This window comes from Lathyrus oleraceus, chromosome 2 (assembly GCF_024323335.1).
Source record: "Lathyrus oleraceus cultivar Zhongwan6 chromosome 2, CAAS_Psat_ZW6_1.0, whole genome shotgun sequence".
NCBI classification, from domain to species: domain Eukaryota; kingdom Viridiplantae; phylum Streptophyta; class Magnoliopsida; order Fabales; family Fabaceae; genus Lathyrus; species Lathyrus oleraceus.
Window position 1 is genome coordinate 84,058,294 of NC_066580.1, and position 18,429 is coordinate 84,076,722.

Here is an 18,429-nt window from a genome sequence, read left to right on the forward strand (position 1 = left end):
AGTTAGGGATTTAGCGAATGACTGTGTTCTGAGTTAGTTTTGAATCTCATCTCATGTCGGTGACTGGAAACTTTCAAAAGGGTAGGAAACAGTCCAATCATTTTTTCAGAAGGCTGATCATCTGGAGGATCTTGGAGACGGGCAAGTCATAGCAGAATTGGAACCCAGTAGAAATCCATTTCACATTGCCATTAGATTAATTCTTGTTTTGCGATTACCTCTTTCCAGGGATTGCTTCCTGATGTAAATGCCTATTCAGAGGCCATTCAATCAATAAAATCATGTTACTCAGTATATCTCTGTTTTCATTTTCATTTTACTGTTTTGTTTGCAAAAATGACGTCCGAATTTTTGATAAACATTGCATCATGACACATAAGGGCTTTACAGGTATATGCTTAATAAACATTTAAAGTTGATGTGAATTTTAAGTGCTTTGGATCATCTATTCAGAACAGATACCCTCGGGGCATTTCCTAAGCATGTGTGTCAGACTATACACTCCCCAGCGGAGTTGACAGTACTAGACTGTATCTTCCCAGCAGAAGCAGCTGCTCCTCAGAGTTCGATGCCAGATCGAGGATTTCAATCCCAGATCGATGATCTCTTTCCTGGAAGTATAACCTCGGTACCGTATCGGTGTTTGCTCCCCCCTGCTGAGTCATCTCTCGTAGATTATGGTTGCCAGAACCACTATCGCTTCCCCCAATAACAGGTTTGCAGCGCCGTTTTCTCCCTAGTCAGAGTCTCGGTATCTCGTCATTGCCAGAACACCGCGTGGCCGGTCATTTCCCCACATAGTTCATTATGCTGTGCATCTCCAACAGTAGTGCCAGGGTCCAGAAGATTGTGATCATTTCCCCAACAGGATTCCTTGCTTCAGCTTGGCATTTTCCCCAGCATTTCGCATCCCTGCATGTAGAATCATATTGCATTGCATCCTCCCAAATCGCGTAGCATTTCCATTTTCATGGAGCATTACGCCATTGAAAAATTCAAACATACGCATGTAAGCATGAAACATTCTCGGTATCCCCAATGATAAGCCAGAAGTTGCTTCCAGTATTCAGACTGAAGGTTGTTCTTGACTTATTATCCCCGGCGTAGGTCGTTGGCCCACGTGCCGCCTCAATTATCATTTTCCCTATTTCTGCCGAGGCTGACAGGCATGAAGTTTCCGGTATCCAGACCGAAGTGGCATTCAGGCCAATTTCCGATTTTCAGATCGAAGAAGTTTCCGACATTTAGGTCGATGCAACTTGTGGCATTCAGGCCAGTTTCCGGTATCCAGACTAAAGTGGCATTCAGGCCAGTTTCCGATTTTCAGATCAAAGAAGTTTCCGACATTCAGGTCGATGCAACTTGTGGCATTCAGGCCAGTTTCCGGTATCCAGACCGAAGTGGCATTCAGGCCAGTTTCCGATTTTCAGATCGAAGAAGTTTCCGACATTCAGGTCGATGCAACTTGTGGCATTCAGGCCAGTTTCCGGTATCCAGACCAAAGTGGCATTCAGGCCAGTTTCCGATTTTCAGATCGAAGAAGTTTCCGACATTCAGGTCGATGCAACTTGTGGCATTCAGGCTAGTTTCCGGTATCCAGACCGAAGTGGCATTCAGGCCAGTTTTCGATTTTCAGATCGAAGAAGTTTCCAACATTCAGGTCGATGCAACTTGTGGCATTCAGGCCAGTTTCCGGTATCCAGACCGAAGTGGCATTCAGGCCAGTTTTCGATTTTCAGATCGAAGAAGTTTCCGACGATCAAGTCGAAGTACTTGTGGCATTCAGGCCAGTTTTCCGATTTCCAGATCGAAGTGGTGTTCAGACCAGATTTCCGGTGATTAGACCAACATTGATACTCTCATATTCCGATGCTTAGTGTTCAGACTAATGTGCGGCGTTCAGGCCATGGGTATTCCTGTGTTACCATTTATTTTGGTATCCAGGTCAACTTTCTGTTTCGGTACTCAGGCCGAATTTCACTGTACCAGACGGATTCTTCTTTTGAGATTGCTTCTTTGCCGATTCTGACAGGCATTGTTAATTATTTCATAGGGATTCAGGATCAAAATCCGGGTCTTCTTAGTATTTAACCATCTCCCACTATGATCATATGAAGAACGTCCTGCTTCATATTCTCTAGTTGAAGACGCTTAAATAGGGGCAACTGTCATACCCCGATTTTGGTCCTGAATTTTTTATGTTTTTATTTTTGTTTAGCATGCTTGGCCTAACCTTACTTTGGTTTTATATGAGGATTGGTCTTGGTCCAAAGTCATGGTGTTGTTCATGTGATTGTGAATACACATATGGTCTTGGTCATCCAAACAACCAACCTTCTTGTGTCACAAGCCAATTGCCAATCATGCCACTTGATTCATGAATATCCCTTTCAAATCCTAATCTTATACTATCATTTGATGGCCTTGTTAACACGTACTACCAGTCAAGTCATATTCTTTTCAAAGTCAAGCATTCAAGTCATAAAATAAACCAATTGTAAAACAAATTTCAAACCATTTCAATTCATTTCACATCATTCTAAACCATCACATTTGATTCTGCATAAAAAAAAAGGTACAAGTCTTGACAATTTTGACCAATTGTTGACTTTGGTCAACAGTTGACTTTTTGGTCAACATTGACCAAAGTCACCCAAAACCCAAAAGCCCTAATTTTCACCACAATCATCAATCATTTGTCCATTTACAAGAAAAATGCAAATAAAATTGAATTTTAACCATTTGTTGACTTTGGTCAATAGTTGACTTTTTGGTCAACTTTGACCAAAGTCAACCCTATGCCATTGGTCATCCCTAATCACTAAATGACTAGTCCTAACTCTCATGACATTATCCATGTCCATGTTATCTTTTGTTTAACCACTTGTGCTTGGCTTCTTCACTTTAATGCCAACATGGTCATGCCTTGAACATTTGGAGTTTCTTGCTTTGCCAATTCACTTCCACCCTACTGCATTTGCCCTGCTGCACCATCCTACTGCAATGCTCAACTTGCACAAACCAAGTCATGACCAACATAAAATCCAAGCCATAAAGTAAAGCCATGAGTTTGCTGCCAATGTCCAAGCCAAAACCTGTTGTGAAAGTACAACCATTTTCATCCATGAAGCATGCCAAGACATGGTTTGAACTAGCTATGCATACGAGGTAAACCAACACCAGTGTAGCCGACAGTCTGTCTGCAAGAAGACCAACCAACACTTAACATTGCCTTGTAAGCATCCTACACTAACTTGCATCAGCCTGCACAATAGAGTTGTAACATCCGACCTGCAAGCACATTCAACCCTTGTCACTGCAGCAAAAATATGCAACCTTGTTGCCTCGTTATAAAACCAGCATTCACCACCAAACAAATACCACAACCACCTGATCATATGTTGTTCTTATAGTGGTTATGTGGAGAAGACAATCCACTTGCACTTGGCATTGAATTCACTTTGGCAAGCATCTTGCATCTGTGGTCTTATAGCAACCAACAATATGAGATGTCCAACAGAAGGGTTAACCACCTTGCTTTTGCCATTTTCCACTTGAAAACAAGGGTGAGCCTACTGCAGTGGTCATTTCTCCAAGCATGAGGATGAAATTACAAATAGCAATGCCAGTTGAGACCATGCAAATCCTGGACAATTTCCAGCTTGGCCTGACCTTACCTGCATCACATGAGAAGGATCAAACAAGAGGGATCATCCACAGATCAACCATACACCCATCATGGATTGCCAAGACTCCGCGGGGGAAATAAGCATGTATGCACAAACAAACTATCTGGGAATGTGTTGGATGAAAATCCAACTAGGGGAAAGCAATCCACTGCCGTCAAGGAGAAACCCTCATACCAGACTCTTTGGAAAGCTGATGATGTATTATTCCTCCTGCGCTTGCTGGGGAGACAACTTGAATAATGATGAAGAGGATATAAGGATGCCAGAATATGAACAAATGTCTTACCCTTCGATGATCGTACTATCCTTGGGAAAGCACTGAGGACATCCCATTTATCCTTTCAGTCATTGTGAATGTTCATTTTGTTTAAAACAATTTATTTATGAAAACTTTATTTGTTTAAAACAATGATATTCATTAATTAAAACATGCAAATGTTTGTTAAACAGAAACAAATAAGAGTGTAAAGAATTGGATAAAGGCTCAAATTTATTTAAGAGAATGGTAGCCCGCAAATGGCGAGACTCCATGGATCTTTACAAATTTGAAATTGGTGATATACATGGAAAAGGGCTACATTGAACATAATTACCGTTTCTCCACCAACTCTGAATCCGATGTCTTCGAAACTTCAATTAATGACGATTGAGCGAGAATCTTTGACAGACGACAGCTTGTAGAACAAAGTCTTGTCAGGATGCAATTACTTGTCAAATCCCTAATTTTTGCCTATATTGCCCCAGGGTGAGGTACTCAGTCTAGCGGGATATATATCCATTTTTCATGTCTCTAACTTTTGCCTGGATCTCCCTTTCGGGTTTTCAATCCACTGAGACACTCATTTTTTCCTAAGCCTCCCTTTCGGGTTTTTAACTTAGCGAGCTATTCTATTTTTATTTTTTAGGCAAAGTATTTCTTGACTGCATCTGAATTCATAGGACGAGTGAAATCCTCCCCATCCATAGTTGTGAGCAACAGAGCACCGCCTGAAAAGGCTCTCTTAACAACGTATGGACCTTCATAATTTGGAGTCCACTTGCCCCAGGAATCGGGTGCGAAAGACAAGACTTTCTTGAGCACGAGGTCACCTTCTCGAAACACACGAGGCTTGACCTTCTTATCAAAGGCTTTCTTCATCCTTTGTTGATACAACTGACCATGGCACATGGCAGTTAATCTCTTCTTTTCAATCAAATTCAGTTGGTCATAACGACTCTGAACCCATTCAGCTTCAATCAACTTGGCTTCCATCAAGACTCTCATTGATGGGATCTCGACCTCTACGGGGAGCACAACCTCCATGCCATATACAAGGGAGAAAGGGGTTTCCCTTGTCGAAGTGCGGACAGATGTACGATAGCCATGCAAAACAAATGACAGCATCTCATGCCAATCTTTGTACATAACAACCATCTTCTGAATAATCTTCGTGATGTTCTTGTTAGCAGCTTCAACAGCCCCATTCATCTTGGGTCTCTATGGAGAAGAATTATGATGTGTAATCTTGAACTCGCTACACAGCTCTTTCATCATCTTGTTGTTCAAGTTAGATCCATTATCAGTAATGATCTTGTCTGGCACACCATATCGGCATATGAGTTGGCTCTTGATAAACTTCACAACCACTTTCCTTGTCACATTTGCATACGATGTCGCTTCAACCCACTTGGTGAAGTAATCAATAGCTACGAGAATAAAACGGTGACCGTTCGATGCCTTAGGTTCAATCATGCCAATCATGTCAATTCCCCACATAGAGAAAGGCCATGGTGAGGAAATAACATTCAGAAGTGTCAGGGGAACATGAATCTTATCAGCATAAATCTGACACTTGTGGCATCTCTTCATGTACTTGCAGCAGTTAGACTCCATTGTTAGCCAATAGTAGCCTGCTCTCGACATCTTCTTTACCATGGCATGTCCATTGGAATGCATACCAAATGAACCCTCATGGACTTCAGTCATCAACATGTCTGCTTCGTGTCTATCCACGCATCTGAGCAGAACCATGTCAAACTTCCTCTTATAAAGCACATCACCATTAAGGTAGAAACTGCCAGATAATCTCCTCAAAGTCTTCTTATCTTTAACAGATGCCCCAGGCCGGTAAGTCTGACTTTGGAGGAAACACTTGATATCATAGTACCATGGCTTATCATATTTCACCTCCTCAACTGCAAACACGTGAGCTGGTCTATCCAACCGCATCGCTGTAATATTTGGGACTTCATTCCAATAATTGACAGCAAATCATTGAAGCAAGTGCAGCGAGAGCATCCGCCATCTGATTCTCATCTCGAGGAATATGATAGAAGTCAACTTTAGTAAAGAAATTTGAAATCCTCCTCGCATAATCTCTATATGGGATGAGGCCAGGTTGATTCGTTTCCCATTCACCTTTAATTTGATTAACAACAAGGACCGAATCGCCATAAACATCAAAATATTTGATCCTAAGATCAATACATTCTTCCAAACCCATAATACAAGCCTCATACTCCGCCATATTATTCGTGCATTTGAAACTTAGCCTTGCTATAAAAGGAAAATGTGTGCCTTGAGGAGTAATAATCACTGCCCCAATACCATTTCCATACTGATTGACAGCACCATCGAACATCATACCCCATCAGGAACCAGGCTCTGGCCCTTCATCGAGCGTAGGCTCATCACAATCTTTCATCTTCAAATACAGAATCTCTTCATTAGGGAAGTCGTATTGCATAAACTGATAATCTTCAATTGGTTGATGCGCCAAATGGTCAACCAAGATACTTCTTTTAATAACTTTTTGAGCTCGATACTCAATATCATACTCAGACATCAACATCTGCCAACGGGCAATCCTCCTAGTTAAAGCAGGCTTCTCAAAGATATACTTGATCGGATTCATTTTGGATATCAACCAAGTGTATGATTCAACATATACTGGCGTAAATGCTTAGCAGGCCAAGCCAAAGCACAGTATGTCTTCTCAAGCATTGAGAACCGAGACTTACAGTCAGTGAACTTCTTAGTCAAGTAGTATATTGCATATTCTCTCTTTCCTGATTCATCTTGCTGACCAAGGACACAACCCATGGAATCATCAAGCACATTCAAGTACATAATCAACGGTCTCCCTTCAACAGGCGGAGACAGAATCGGAGGCTCGAACAAATACTCTTTGATACTGTCAAAGGCCTTTTGGCAATCCTTGGTCCAATCATGACGCTGATCTTTCTGGAGGAGCTTGAATATAGGCGCACATGTGGCAGGCATGTGGGATATAAATCTCAGAAATGTAATTCAAGCGGCCAAGAAAACCTCGGACTTGCTTCTCAGTTTTGGGTGCAGGCATCTCTTGTATTGCTTTGACCTTGGCATGATCAACCTCAATACCTCTCTCGCTGACAATAAAGCCCAATAACTTGCCGGAACGGACCCCAAAAGTACACTTGTTCGGATTCAAGCGGAGTTTGTACTTCCTCAAACGCTGGAAAAGCTTCAACAAATGTTCTACATGTTCAACTTCCGTTTTCGACTTTGCAATCATATCATCAACATACACCTCGATCTCCTTGTGCATCATGTCATGAACACAAGGTAGTCATAGCACGTTGATACGTAGCTCCTGCGTTCTTCAAACCGAAGGGCATCAGTCGATAATAGAATGTTCCCCAAGATGTGATGAAAGTTGTCTTCTCCATATCCTCGGGTGCCATTTTAATATGATTATAACCGGAAAATCCTTCCACAAATGAAAAAACATTGAATTTATCCGTATTGTCTACCAACATATTAATGTGTGGTAAAGGAAAATCATCTTTTGGACTAGCTTTATTCAAGTCACAGTAATCCACACACATTCGGACTTTTCCATCTTTCTTAAGTACAGGCACAATGTTGGCCACCCATTGAGGATATGTAGAAGTCACCAGGAACCCCGCATCAATTTTCTTCTAAACTTCTTCTTTAATCTTCACTGCCATATCAGGATGAGTTCTTCTGAGCTTTTGCTTCACAGTCACACACTCAGGCTTCAATGGCAAGAAATGTTGCACAATATCAGTATCTAGACCAGGCATGTCTTCATACGACCAGGCAAAGACTTCGACATATTCTCGTAGAAACTCAATCAACCCTTTCTTAACATACTCTTCAAGGAGTGCCCCAATCTTCACTTCACGAATGCAGCCTTCAGACCCAAAGTTGATTGTTGTCGCTACACGAAAAATACAGAGTCGCCATCGGTTTTTATTTATTCCAAAGGAAAGGGAAAATATCGAGAAAACCCCAAAATATGGCCATCACAACCACGAACAGGTTCGGAAGTTGATTATGCAAGGGAAAGGTATTAGCACCCCTCACATCCATGGTACCCCATGGGAACCATCTAGGATGTTTGCGCTTACGTGTGTATTGTTTATCGAATGTTTGCTTGCCAAAGGTTTGCGGAGATGGAGGTAGATTTTAAATTAGTGTGCTCGCCAAGGAATGGATCCTCGTGCCTACGTATGCCCACTTGTTGAAGTGAGAAATCAGAGCCTTCGTAGTTCGTGGGTTTAAATTGTTTGGTTTGTTTTGTTGATTTTATTTACCTTGAAGAATGGTTTTCGATGGTGTCGCCCTAAGGCTCAAACAAAAGGTTTGAATGTGTTGAATTGTTTTTTAAGTTTTAAAGAAAGTGTTATTGATTTCGGATTGCACTAAAGATTATGGATAAAGGTGAATACCTCAAACGGTCAAGCCAAACGTCTTGTGTTCGAAGCATTCAGAATGAGTGTAGGAAAGCTCCAGTCACATCACTTCTTTATCGTTTAAGGCTTGTGACGTACGATCCTAATCGCCATTTATGGTGTTTTTGAATTTGATTTGGAAAATGACCGCTTGACATTGGATCAAGGGTTTGTTTATTGTTTTTCATTTAAGAAAAGGACCACTTGACGTTGGATCAAGGGTTTGATTACTGGTTGCGAAATGGTGAACGTTCCTAATGCCTAAGGAGTAGCTAACAAGCAATAAAAGAAAGCAAGTAAATGCCTACATCGGAAAGGGGAGGGGGGTACATGTAAAGTACAAGGGAGTGCAGGAAGTAAAAAGTCTCATTGTTAGGTAGCCCAAGAGAAAGCCATGTGTGTGCATTGTGTCCTAAACTAGAAAGCATGCAAAATTATCCTATTTCTAACACTAGGGGTACAATCGTCATTACACCATTTATGGATTAATGTTGAACTAAATTTCTACTTATGCAAAATCCTAATTAAAATCAATTAAAATATAAACTAGACTTAATATTTCTAAAACTATTTCTAACATATTCTAATCCTAAAATTACTTCCTATTAATATTTCTAATTCTAAATAACTAATTCTAAAATTAATTTCTAATAATATTTCTAATTACTTCTAAAAGTTTCTAATTAACAACCTATAACTAATTAAGTCTAAACATTCTAATTACTAATTAAGAATATCCTAATACCTGATTAATTCTAATGTTCCTAATCTAAATATTCTAGTAAAGTAAATACAAGTTAATTAGTAAACAAAAAGAAAAAAAAAACAATTGGGCCCTGAGATGGATTGATGCAAGGCCCATTCAGTGGGGGTGTACTGGATTCGGAGGGTGCAGGAAGCGGATCTCTACATGGGCCTCAAAGAAGAGCCCATTTGCTATGGCAAATGTCCGGATTTGGGGAGTGCATAGTGGAGGAAAAGGTGTGTGGATAGTTACTACGGATGCAGGGGCCCAATCTAGGCTCATTGGTTCTAGCAATGCAACAGTGAACAAACAGCAAAAAAAGAAAGGGAACTGACTGAAGCCCAAACCCGGATCTGTGATCTTCATCCATAGGCTGAATCCAGTTGCAGCAGCCTCCGCGAAGCCCCAACGGTGAAAACAGACCTACTACGTCTACGCGAAAGAACCGAATTGGTGTCGCAGTTGTTCGTTACCATCACCATGTTCTTCAACTTCATCACATTCTTCATCCAAACGTGCGTCGTGTCCTACTTCAAGTGTGTTCACCGTCGAGCAGAAGGAAACGAACACGGAATCGGCATCGCTCTCAAACTTGGCCTCGAATCTAAACCAATATCGAAGTGGTATTCATAATCGAGAATGTGTGCGAAAAAGAGATGGTTGTAGAGCTAACCTGAATACGTAACCACGGGTCTTGCGTGTGTTGCGCGGTTGGAAATGAAGAGTGAAGATGGAGTGTGATGAAATGGAGTGAGAGGTTGAGGGTTCGAGGTTGAAGACAGTTGAATCCTTACTGATACGGGACGTTTAAGAACGAAGAAGACGGATATGTCACTATGTTCGTGATGTGATGAGGGATGAATATGTGGGAATCACGCTTGTGATGAAGACCGTTCCTCACTGATGATCCGTCACGAGGTTGAATCGTGGTGAGTTCTTGCGCTGTTAGCAATTCCTCTTCGATTCCGTTTTCGATTGAAGGTGAAGATGTGGTTCAATACGTGATTTGCTTGTGGTTTTTCAAATCGTTGTGTCGTGGTTAATGAAGATGAACGTTGCTTTCGGATTCGTACCTTGCCAATTGAGATGACGAAGCTTCTTCTCCTTTTCTGCCGTGAATTCTCCATTGTTCTGCTTGTGCGGTCGTTGCAAGTTATGAAGATGAGGTTATGAAGATCGGTAGAGGAATAATGGAAGGTTTTTTTGTTATGTATTGAGAGAATGATTTCTTGCAGGTTCGGTTCTGTTGGAGATTGGAGTAGTGGTTGAAGATTTGGTGAAGGTGTTTTGTTAGATAATTAATTGATAATCCTGGATAATCTTCGAAGAATCGTGTTCGTTCACTTTCCGAACAAAGTATTTCGACCCTATTTATGCCTGGGTTCACGAAATCTTTGTGGGGATAATTCTTGAAGAAAGAATGTTTCTGGCAAAAGAAAGATTCTGGAACGTAGAATGGTTTTTGTGTGTAACCCTAAACCGAGGCCAGATTTCCCCCTTTTATAGGAGAACGAAAACTGAAAACGAAAAGTCATACCTTTTCAAGAAAAACGGTAATAACGGCTGGGAAGGTTCAAACGTTTAAAATAAAATTTTCTTCGGGGCGCTGCCCAGCGGGACCCCAGCCAGGGGCTCTGCCCCTTGGACCCCGGCAGGGCGCTGCCCCGCACCCCGCCAGGGGCTTCGCCCCTTGGAACCCCAGCGGGGCGCTGCCCCGCACCCCGCCAGGGGCTACGCCCCTTGGAACCCCGTTTTCAATTACTTGCAGTCAATTACACGTTGGCTCTACGAGCGTGCACTCCGCACTACTCCTAACTCGTTTCCAAGCTTTAACGCATAATTGCATCGGCCTATAGTAAATCTCATTACTACTAAAATCATGGGTGATACTAAAATCACCAACAAATCCCTCCCATTTTAGTGTAATCCTTGATTTACTTAATATATACAATAAAATATATAAGGGTATATTACAATCAAACAGATGCATAAACGAAAATGTCTTGCGATTGAATTTTCATTTTAGTACAAATACACATTTCAAACACTCGAAAATCTGGGTGTCATAGCGATTGAACCCGTCAATCCATTTGAATGTCAGAAGATATAGTTCACATATGTTTCTTACAATACTCTACTATTCATACTAGACACTTTACAAGCCATGTGTCCTTATCCATTAATAAGCATATAGGAAGCCAAGTCCAAACTTCTTGAAGCGGCAAAACTTCATGCTTACATAGGTGATTCTTTTAATCTTGTACCTGCATTTACAATTTTTCAAAAGAACCATTAAGAAGATATACTTCAACCTAACCATCACTTGCAGGTCTGAGCACATACCCTGGGAAGATAAATATAATTGCTCCAATCTTTAACTATGATCTTTCCACATTGAATTCTGCTTCTAACGTCATATTAGAAGGGAATTGGGTATATCAAAGCTAATAGATTTAAATGGACTTTAATCCCATCCCAATTACCGACTTCTTTACTAAGTCTCTAGCTAACCCCTTCGTCAAGTGGTCAGCTAAGTTTTGTTGCGACCGAACAAACTCTATAGATATCACCCCATTCATGATTAATTCTCTAATCATACTATGTCTGACACCCAAATGTCTAGACTTTCCATTGTATATTTGACTATAAGCTTTAGCCAATGTGGCAGTACTATCACAACGGATAGAGATTGGTGATATCGGTTTAGGCCATATCGGAATCTCGTATACCAAGTTCCTTAGCCATTCTGCTTCTTTACCAGCAGCAGCTAATGCTACAAACTCAGATTCCATTGTGGAACTAGTTATACATGTTTGCTTCTTGGAAGCCCATGAGATAGCACCTCCCCCAAGCAAGAACACCCATCCACTTGTAGAGGATGAATCTTCAGCATTATTTATCCAACTAGCATCCGAATAACCCTCTAACACCGAAGGAAATCCCATATATGACAATCCATAATTCATTGTACCCTTCAAGTACTTGAATACCCTAGTTATCGCATGCCAATGATGCCGGCTAGGATTACTCGTAAATCTGCTCAACTTTCCAACCGCATAAGCAATATCCGGTCGAGTGCTAATCATAGCATACATCAAAGAGCCTATAGCTCTTGAATATTCGAGTTGATCTACAGGTTTACCTGTATTTGGCATAAGTTTTTCTCCCGGATCCATTGGAGTACTTACTGGAGAACAACTTTCACAATTGAACTTCTTGAGCATTTTCTCAATGTAATGAGATTGCGTAATTACAATCCCTTTATTTTCCCGTTTAATCTTAATTCCTAGAATAACGTCCGCTTCTCCCATATCTTTCATGGAGAACTTTGATGACAAGAAATTCTTTGTTATATCAATTTGATTTTGGTCGGTGCCAAAGATCAACATGTCATCAACATATAAGCAAATGAAAACTCCTTTACCGGATGTATCAAATTTGCTATATACACATTTGTCAGCTTGGTTTAGAATGAAACCATTGGACAAAACAACCTCATCAAACTTTTGATGCCACTGCTTCGGAGCTTGTTTTAGCCCATATAATGACTTAATTAGTTTACACACTTTATGTTCATTACCAGGCATTACAAAACCTTCAGGTTGCTTCATATACACTTCTTCTTCCGAATGACCATTCAGAAATGCTGTTTTGACATCCATTTGGTGAATCACTAGATTATGAATAGCCGCCAAGGCAATCAACAATCTAATAGTAGTGATACGGGCAACAGGAGCATAGGTATCGAAATAATCAATCCCTTCCTTTTGTCTGAAGCCTTGGATAACTAGTCTAGCTTTAAACTTGTCAATTGTACCATCGACTTTCATCTTCTTTTTGAAGATCCATTTGCAACCCAATGGTTTGCAACCTGGTGGTAAATCAGATAGTATCCAAGTATTATTTTCCATGATAGAGCCAATCTCTTCATCAATTGCTTCTTTCCAAAAAGCAGAATCTCGAGACTTGATAGCTTCATCATACGTTCTTGGATCCTCTTCAATATTATAGCAATAATAATATTGAGTGTCAATCTGATCCTTTGATCCCTCAACTAAATATAGTTGGAAATCAGATCCATAAGATTTAATTTTTCTAGCTCTTTTGCTCCTACGGGGTTCAAGTGCTTGACTTGGCACATCATTTGAATGATCATCTCTTAGAGATTCATCTGAAATAGGTATAGAGTCCTTTGGTCTAGGTACAGAGGAGAAACAGTTCTCATCAAATATGGCATCTCTCGATTCTATAATTGTGTTAATAGAGATCGAGTCATTAGGCTCTATAACATAGAACCTATAGGCCTTGGAGTGCTCGGCATATCCAACAAAGATGCAAGCTACACCCTTTTCACCCAAAGTTTTCCTTTTTGGGTCCGGGAGTCTAACCACGGCCCTACAACCCCAAACACGTAGAAATGTCAGGTTGGGTCGTTTCTTATACCAAAGTTCATATGGGGTAGTTTTGTTCCTTTTATTGGGAACTCTATTTAACAAATAGCATGCCGTTAAATGGCTTCTCCCCAAAATCCTTCACTCAGACCAGAGTAAGATAACATGGCATTCACCATTTCTTTTAGCACTCTATTTTTCCTTTCAGCCACACCATTTTGTTGAGGTGTGTAAAGAGCCGTAGTCTCATGAATGATTCCTACGGATTGGAAAAACACAGGATCATAATATTCACCACCTCTATCTGTGCGTAATGTTTTAATCAACACATTCTGTTGCACTTCAACTTCAGTTTTATAAATTTTGAATTTATCTAAGGCTTCGTCCTTAGCGTGCAACAAAAAGACATAGCAGAATCTAGATGTGTCATCTATGAAAGTGACAAAATATTTTTTATGCCCTAATGATGGAGTAGCATGTAAATCACGTAAATCACTATGTATCAACTCAAGAATGACAGATTTCCTTGTTATACTTTTAAATGGTTGCCTAGTTATCTTAGTTAACATGCAAGTTTTACACTTTTCTACATTTTTATCAAGATTAGGAATTAATTTACCTTTAGACATTTCATGCATTCTTTTATAATGTACATGTCCTAGACGAGCATGCCATAACGAAGAATTGATAATATTTGAAGAGGACATAAATACAGAACCAGAATCATTAGGAACTCCATTCAAATTCATCATAAACATACCATTATTATAATATCCAAATCCTACAAACACACCAGACTTTGATAATACATATTTATCTGATTCACACACTTGCTTGTATCCAAGCTTATTTAATACAGGGCCAGAAATTAAATTCTTTCGTAATTTAGGAACATACAAAACATTAAACAAAGTAATAGTTTTTCCGGAACTGAATTCTAACACCACGTTTCCTTTGCCTTCAACGGGAGCGAAGTGATCATCTCCCATGTAGAGGACAGAACCATCTTCCACTGGAACAAAAGTCTTGAACCAGAAACGATCCTTGCAAACATGTGTAGCGGCGCCAGAATCAATCCACCATGCGGTAGCATCATCCTGCACATAAAATGCTTCAGAATTTAGTGAAACAGAATGTTTAATTAAACTATTCAAATCACGAATTGATTTCTGACCTTGGTTTTCGGATTGGTCCTTAGACCCCTTTCCTGAACCACTTGCATTCGCGTTATCGTGCTTTTTAACGAAGCGACAATCCCTCTTGAAGTGGCCTGTTTTACCACACTTCCAGCATTCTAATTTCAGTTTCTTGTTAGCACCGAAACTACCCTTATTGTCCTTGAAAGCACGCTTCTTTCCTTTGTTTTTGTTGTTACCGTTCCTACCACCCTCTTCGATCATATTAACCGAGGGTCCAGTAATTTCTTTGCCTTTTCCTTTGTTATCCTCCTGCGCTCTTAGAGATTCTTCTATGCGCAAGTGACTTCCAAGTTGGATCAAAGACAGTTCGTCTTTTCCATGTTTCAGATTGTGTTTGAAATCTTTCCACGAAGGAGGCAACTTGTCTATGATGCTTGAGACAGATATTGTTTCATCCGTATTTAATCCGTGTAGTGTGAACTGTCCAAGGATTCGGAGGAGTTCATTGTATTGTTCCATGACAGACCTTGATTCAACCATTTTGTAGTTGTTGAAATCAGTCACCAGAAACTTTTTACTGGATGAGTCCTCTGCCATGTACTTGGATTCGAGACAATCCCACAATTCCTTTGCAGATTCTATGTTTTGGTAAATATCAAATAAGGGATCAGACATACCGTTAAGAATGTGCCCTCTGCATATGTAGTCGTCGTTCTCCCACTTTGATCTGCGTCTCAGATTTTCAACTGTGTCATCTTCCCGAATTTCTGGAATCGGTGTAGATAGGACATGCACCACCTTCAACGTTGTCAACATGAAATGCATCTTCTTCTGCCAACGCCTGAAATCTTGTCCTTGAAACTTGTCCAATTTTCCGAAATTTCTGGTCATCTCCTTGACGGTGTTTCCTCCAGCCATGATTATCAGATGAATACTTTGTTCGTTTGTTAGATAATTAATTGATAATCCTGGATAATCTTCGAAGAATCGTGTTCGTTCACTTTCCGAACAAAGTATTTCGACCCTATTTATGCCTGGGTTCACGAAATCTTTGTGGGGATAATTCTTGAAGAAAGAATGTTTCTGGCAAAAGAAAGATTCTGGAACGTAGAATGGTTTTTGTGTGTAACCCTAAACCGAGGCCAGATTTCCCCCTTTTATAGGAGAACGAAAACTGAAAACGAAAAGTCATACCTTTTCAAGAAAAACGGTAATAACGGCTGGGAAGGTTCAAACGTTTAAAATAAAATTTTCTTCGGGGCGCTGCCCAGCGGGACCCCAGCCAGGGGCTCTGCCCCTTGGACCCCGGCAGGGCGCTGCCCCGCACCCCGCCAGGGGCTTCGCCCCTTGGAACCCCAGCGGGGCGCTGCCCCGCACCCCGCCAGGGGCTACGCCCCTTGGAACCCCGTTTTCAATTACTTGCAGTCAATTACACGTTGGCTCTACGAGCGTGCACTCCGCACTACTCCTAACTCGTTTCCAAGCTTTAACGCATAATTGCATCGGCCTATAGTAAATCTCATTACTACTAAAATCACCAACATGGAGATTGTAGGAAATGTAGATTGGAAAAGTTTGTTAGAGTTTGGAGGGAGGGAAGAAGAAGAAGAATCTGGAAGAGAGTTTGAGAGAGGGAAGAAGAAGAAGAATCTGGAAGAGAGTTTGAGAGAGGGAAGAAGAAGAATTTATAGAGTTATGAAAGGGAGGTTAGAAGTTTGTTAGAGAAAAAAAATCTGTTGTGAATTATTTTTACGGTCATTGATAGCTTGAAATTCTGCTATATGTTTTTGCAGGTAAAAGAGTTAATTGCGTTATTCACTCTTCAATTTTATTGTTCGCGCTTGGCGTGCGTTTTGACGCTTGTAGTTTGGGAAGCTACCGCTTTTATGGCGCATCTCCCTTTGTCTTGGCTTGGCGTCTTGGTAGCTTGGCATATTGTAGCTGGTGTTGTTTCTATTGGTGATCTATGTTCATTCACGCATGTTGCGCTTTATTGCTACTGCGGTTAAACTTGTTGTGTAGCTGCTGCATTTTACTTTGGCTTATTGCTTTTGGTTGCCGATTCCTAACATTGCCTTGTTTCAATCTTCCATTTTACTTCTATGTCTTGGCACTTGTATTGCCTTTGAATATGCTTCGCACTATTGGCTTATACTGCAATTCCAACTTTTGTATTATTTGGATATTAATTTGGATCAATTGGATGTAGAAATGATATGGTTTGGATTTTGGTTAATGTGGTTTGTGGATTAAATTGGTTATGAATGGATAATGATTCACAGTTTTACAAATTGGTAAAATGGATATGGGAATTGGATAATTAGAATATGGACATGAGTAATTGTTTTGACAAATGGATATCGAATGGTTGGACTATTGGATTGGATATGATAAAATTCAAATTGGATGGATATTTGGATTGAAAATGGACACTTGAATTGGAATGTAAAAATGGTTAATTGAAATGAATACAAATTGGGATTTTTGGTTTTAAAAATGGATTTAGAAAAGGTTAATGGATTAATAAAGAAATGGATTTGGATTTAACAAAAAAAGATGGATTTTTAACATAAAAAAGGATGAATGGGCTTTAACAAGTTATTAATCTGAAATCATCGACATCGAAATATCAACTTTCAAAATGACGCAATGAATTAATTAGAAATTCATCGATCAATTAAAAGTCCACAAACAAACTTAACCTCGAAAATCAATCCAAACTCCAAAAATTTATTTGAAATTAGAATCGATATGAAATTAGAATTAATTTGCAATTATCGCCATGATTACGAGATGATGACTGCCTATGCCATGGATTATTGAATCCAACCAACACAACTCGTGAATCGAATTGAACCATGCTTATTCAAATGAAAGGAATGGATGAAGATGATATACAAATGTGCGGGGTTAGTGACCTATAAGATCAATGTGAAGGGTGAGGCGAATTTCAGGGTATGACAACTGTTTCCAGATTCTCAAGATGTGGCTGAATGATCTTCTCCTCGTGCTCAAGTAGACGAGTAATCTCATCAGGAATCTCTTCAACATCATCTTCTTCTGCCTCAAATACAGGGAACTCAAAGTTGGGAGATGGTGCTAGATCATTATGTTCAATGGGTTTGACTAACCTGTATAATGATTTTGAGTATAAGAGATTTCAGAATTCAAACAAGGCAAATCACTATGCAGATGGAAAATTGATTTTATTCTCTTTTTTAGGGTTTTATAGTGATCACCAATTTCATGCAAAAAGAAAAAAATGAAAAATAATTTGAAAAATAATTTGAAAAACAAAAGTTTAACATGCGATTATTGAATGAATATCATTGTATTAATCAATTATGCAAACAATGTCTTCACTTCTCCTTTTGGCATGGGAGAAGGGTTTTTTAAACAAAATGAACACATTACGTTGACTTATGGATAACTGTTGGAACATCAATAGCGACCCAATTATTGCAGATTCCTCCAGGTATGACAAAGTTGCCAAGGTCTTCCTCTTCATCTTCTTCAACGATGGCAACAACTTCCTAATCTTCAACGGTGTGGATGAAACCTCCACTCTAAAACAACCCAAGATCATTGGAAACACCAGAAGAATCCCCTATACTAGCCCGGGATTTATTATCTTCCATCTTTATCATTTTCCCCAAACCATCAGTTGCACCATGCTTAATGGCCAACTTCACGTCATTATAGGAGACAAATGAAGAAAGTCCTTTCCTAGAAGGCTCGGCAATAGA

General features: G+C 40.0%; 1 protein-coding gene across 1 annotated transcript in view; it reads left to right on the forward strand.

Moving 5' to 3' along the window:
- Window positions 1-10,447, forward strand: part of LOC127122013 (sugar transporter ERD6-like 6) — a 40,496-nt gene extending 30,049 nt beyond the window's left edge. Inside the window, exon 8 of the mRNA XM_051052429.1 lies at window positions 10,389-10,447. Coding sequence (XP_050908386.1) covers window positions 10,389-10,447 — 59 coding nt within the window. The remainder of the gene's footprint in view (window positions 1-10,388) is intronic.
- Window positions 10,448-18,429: the final 7,982 nt, after the last annotated feature.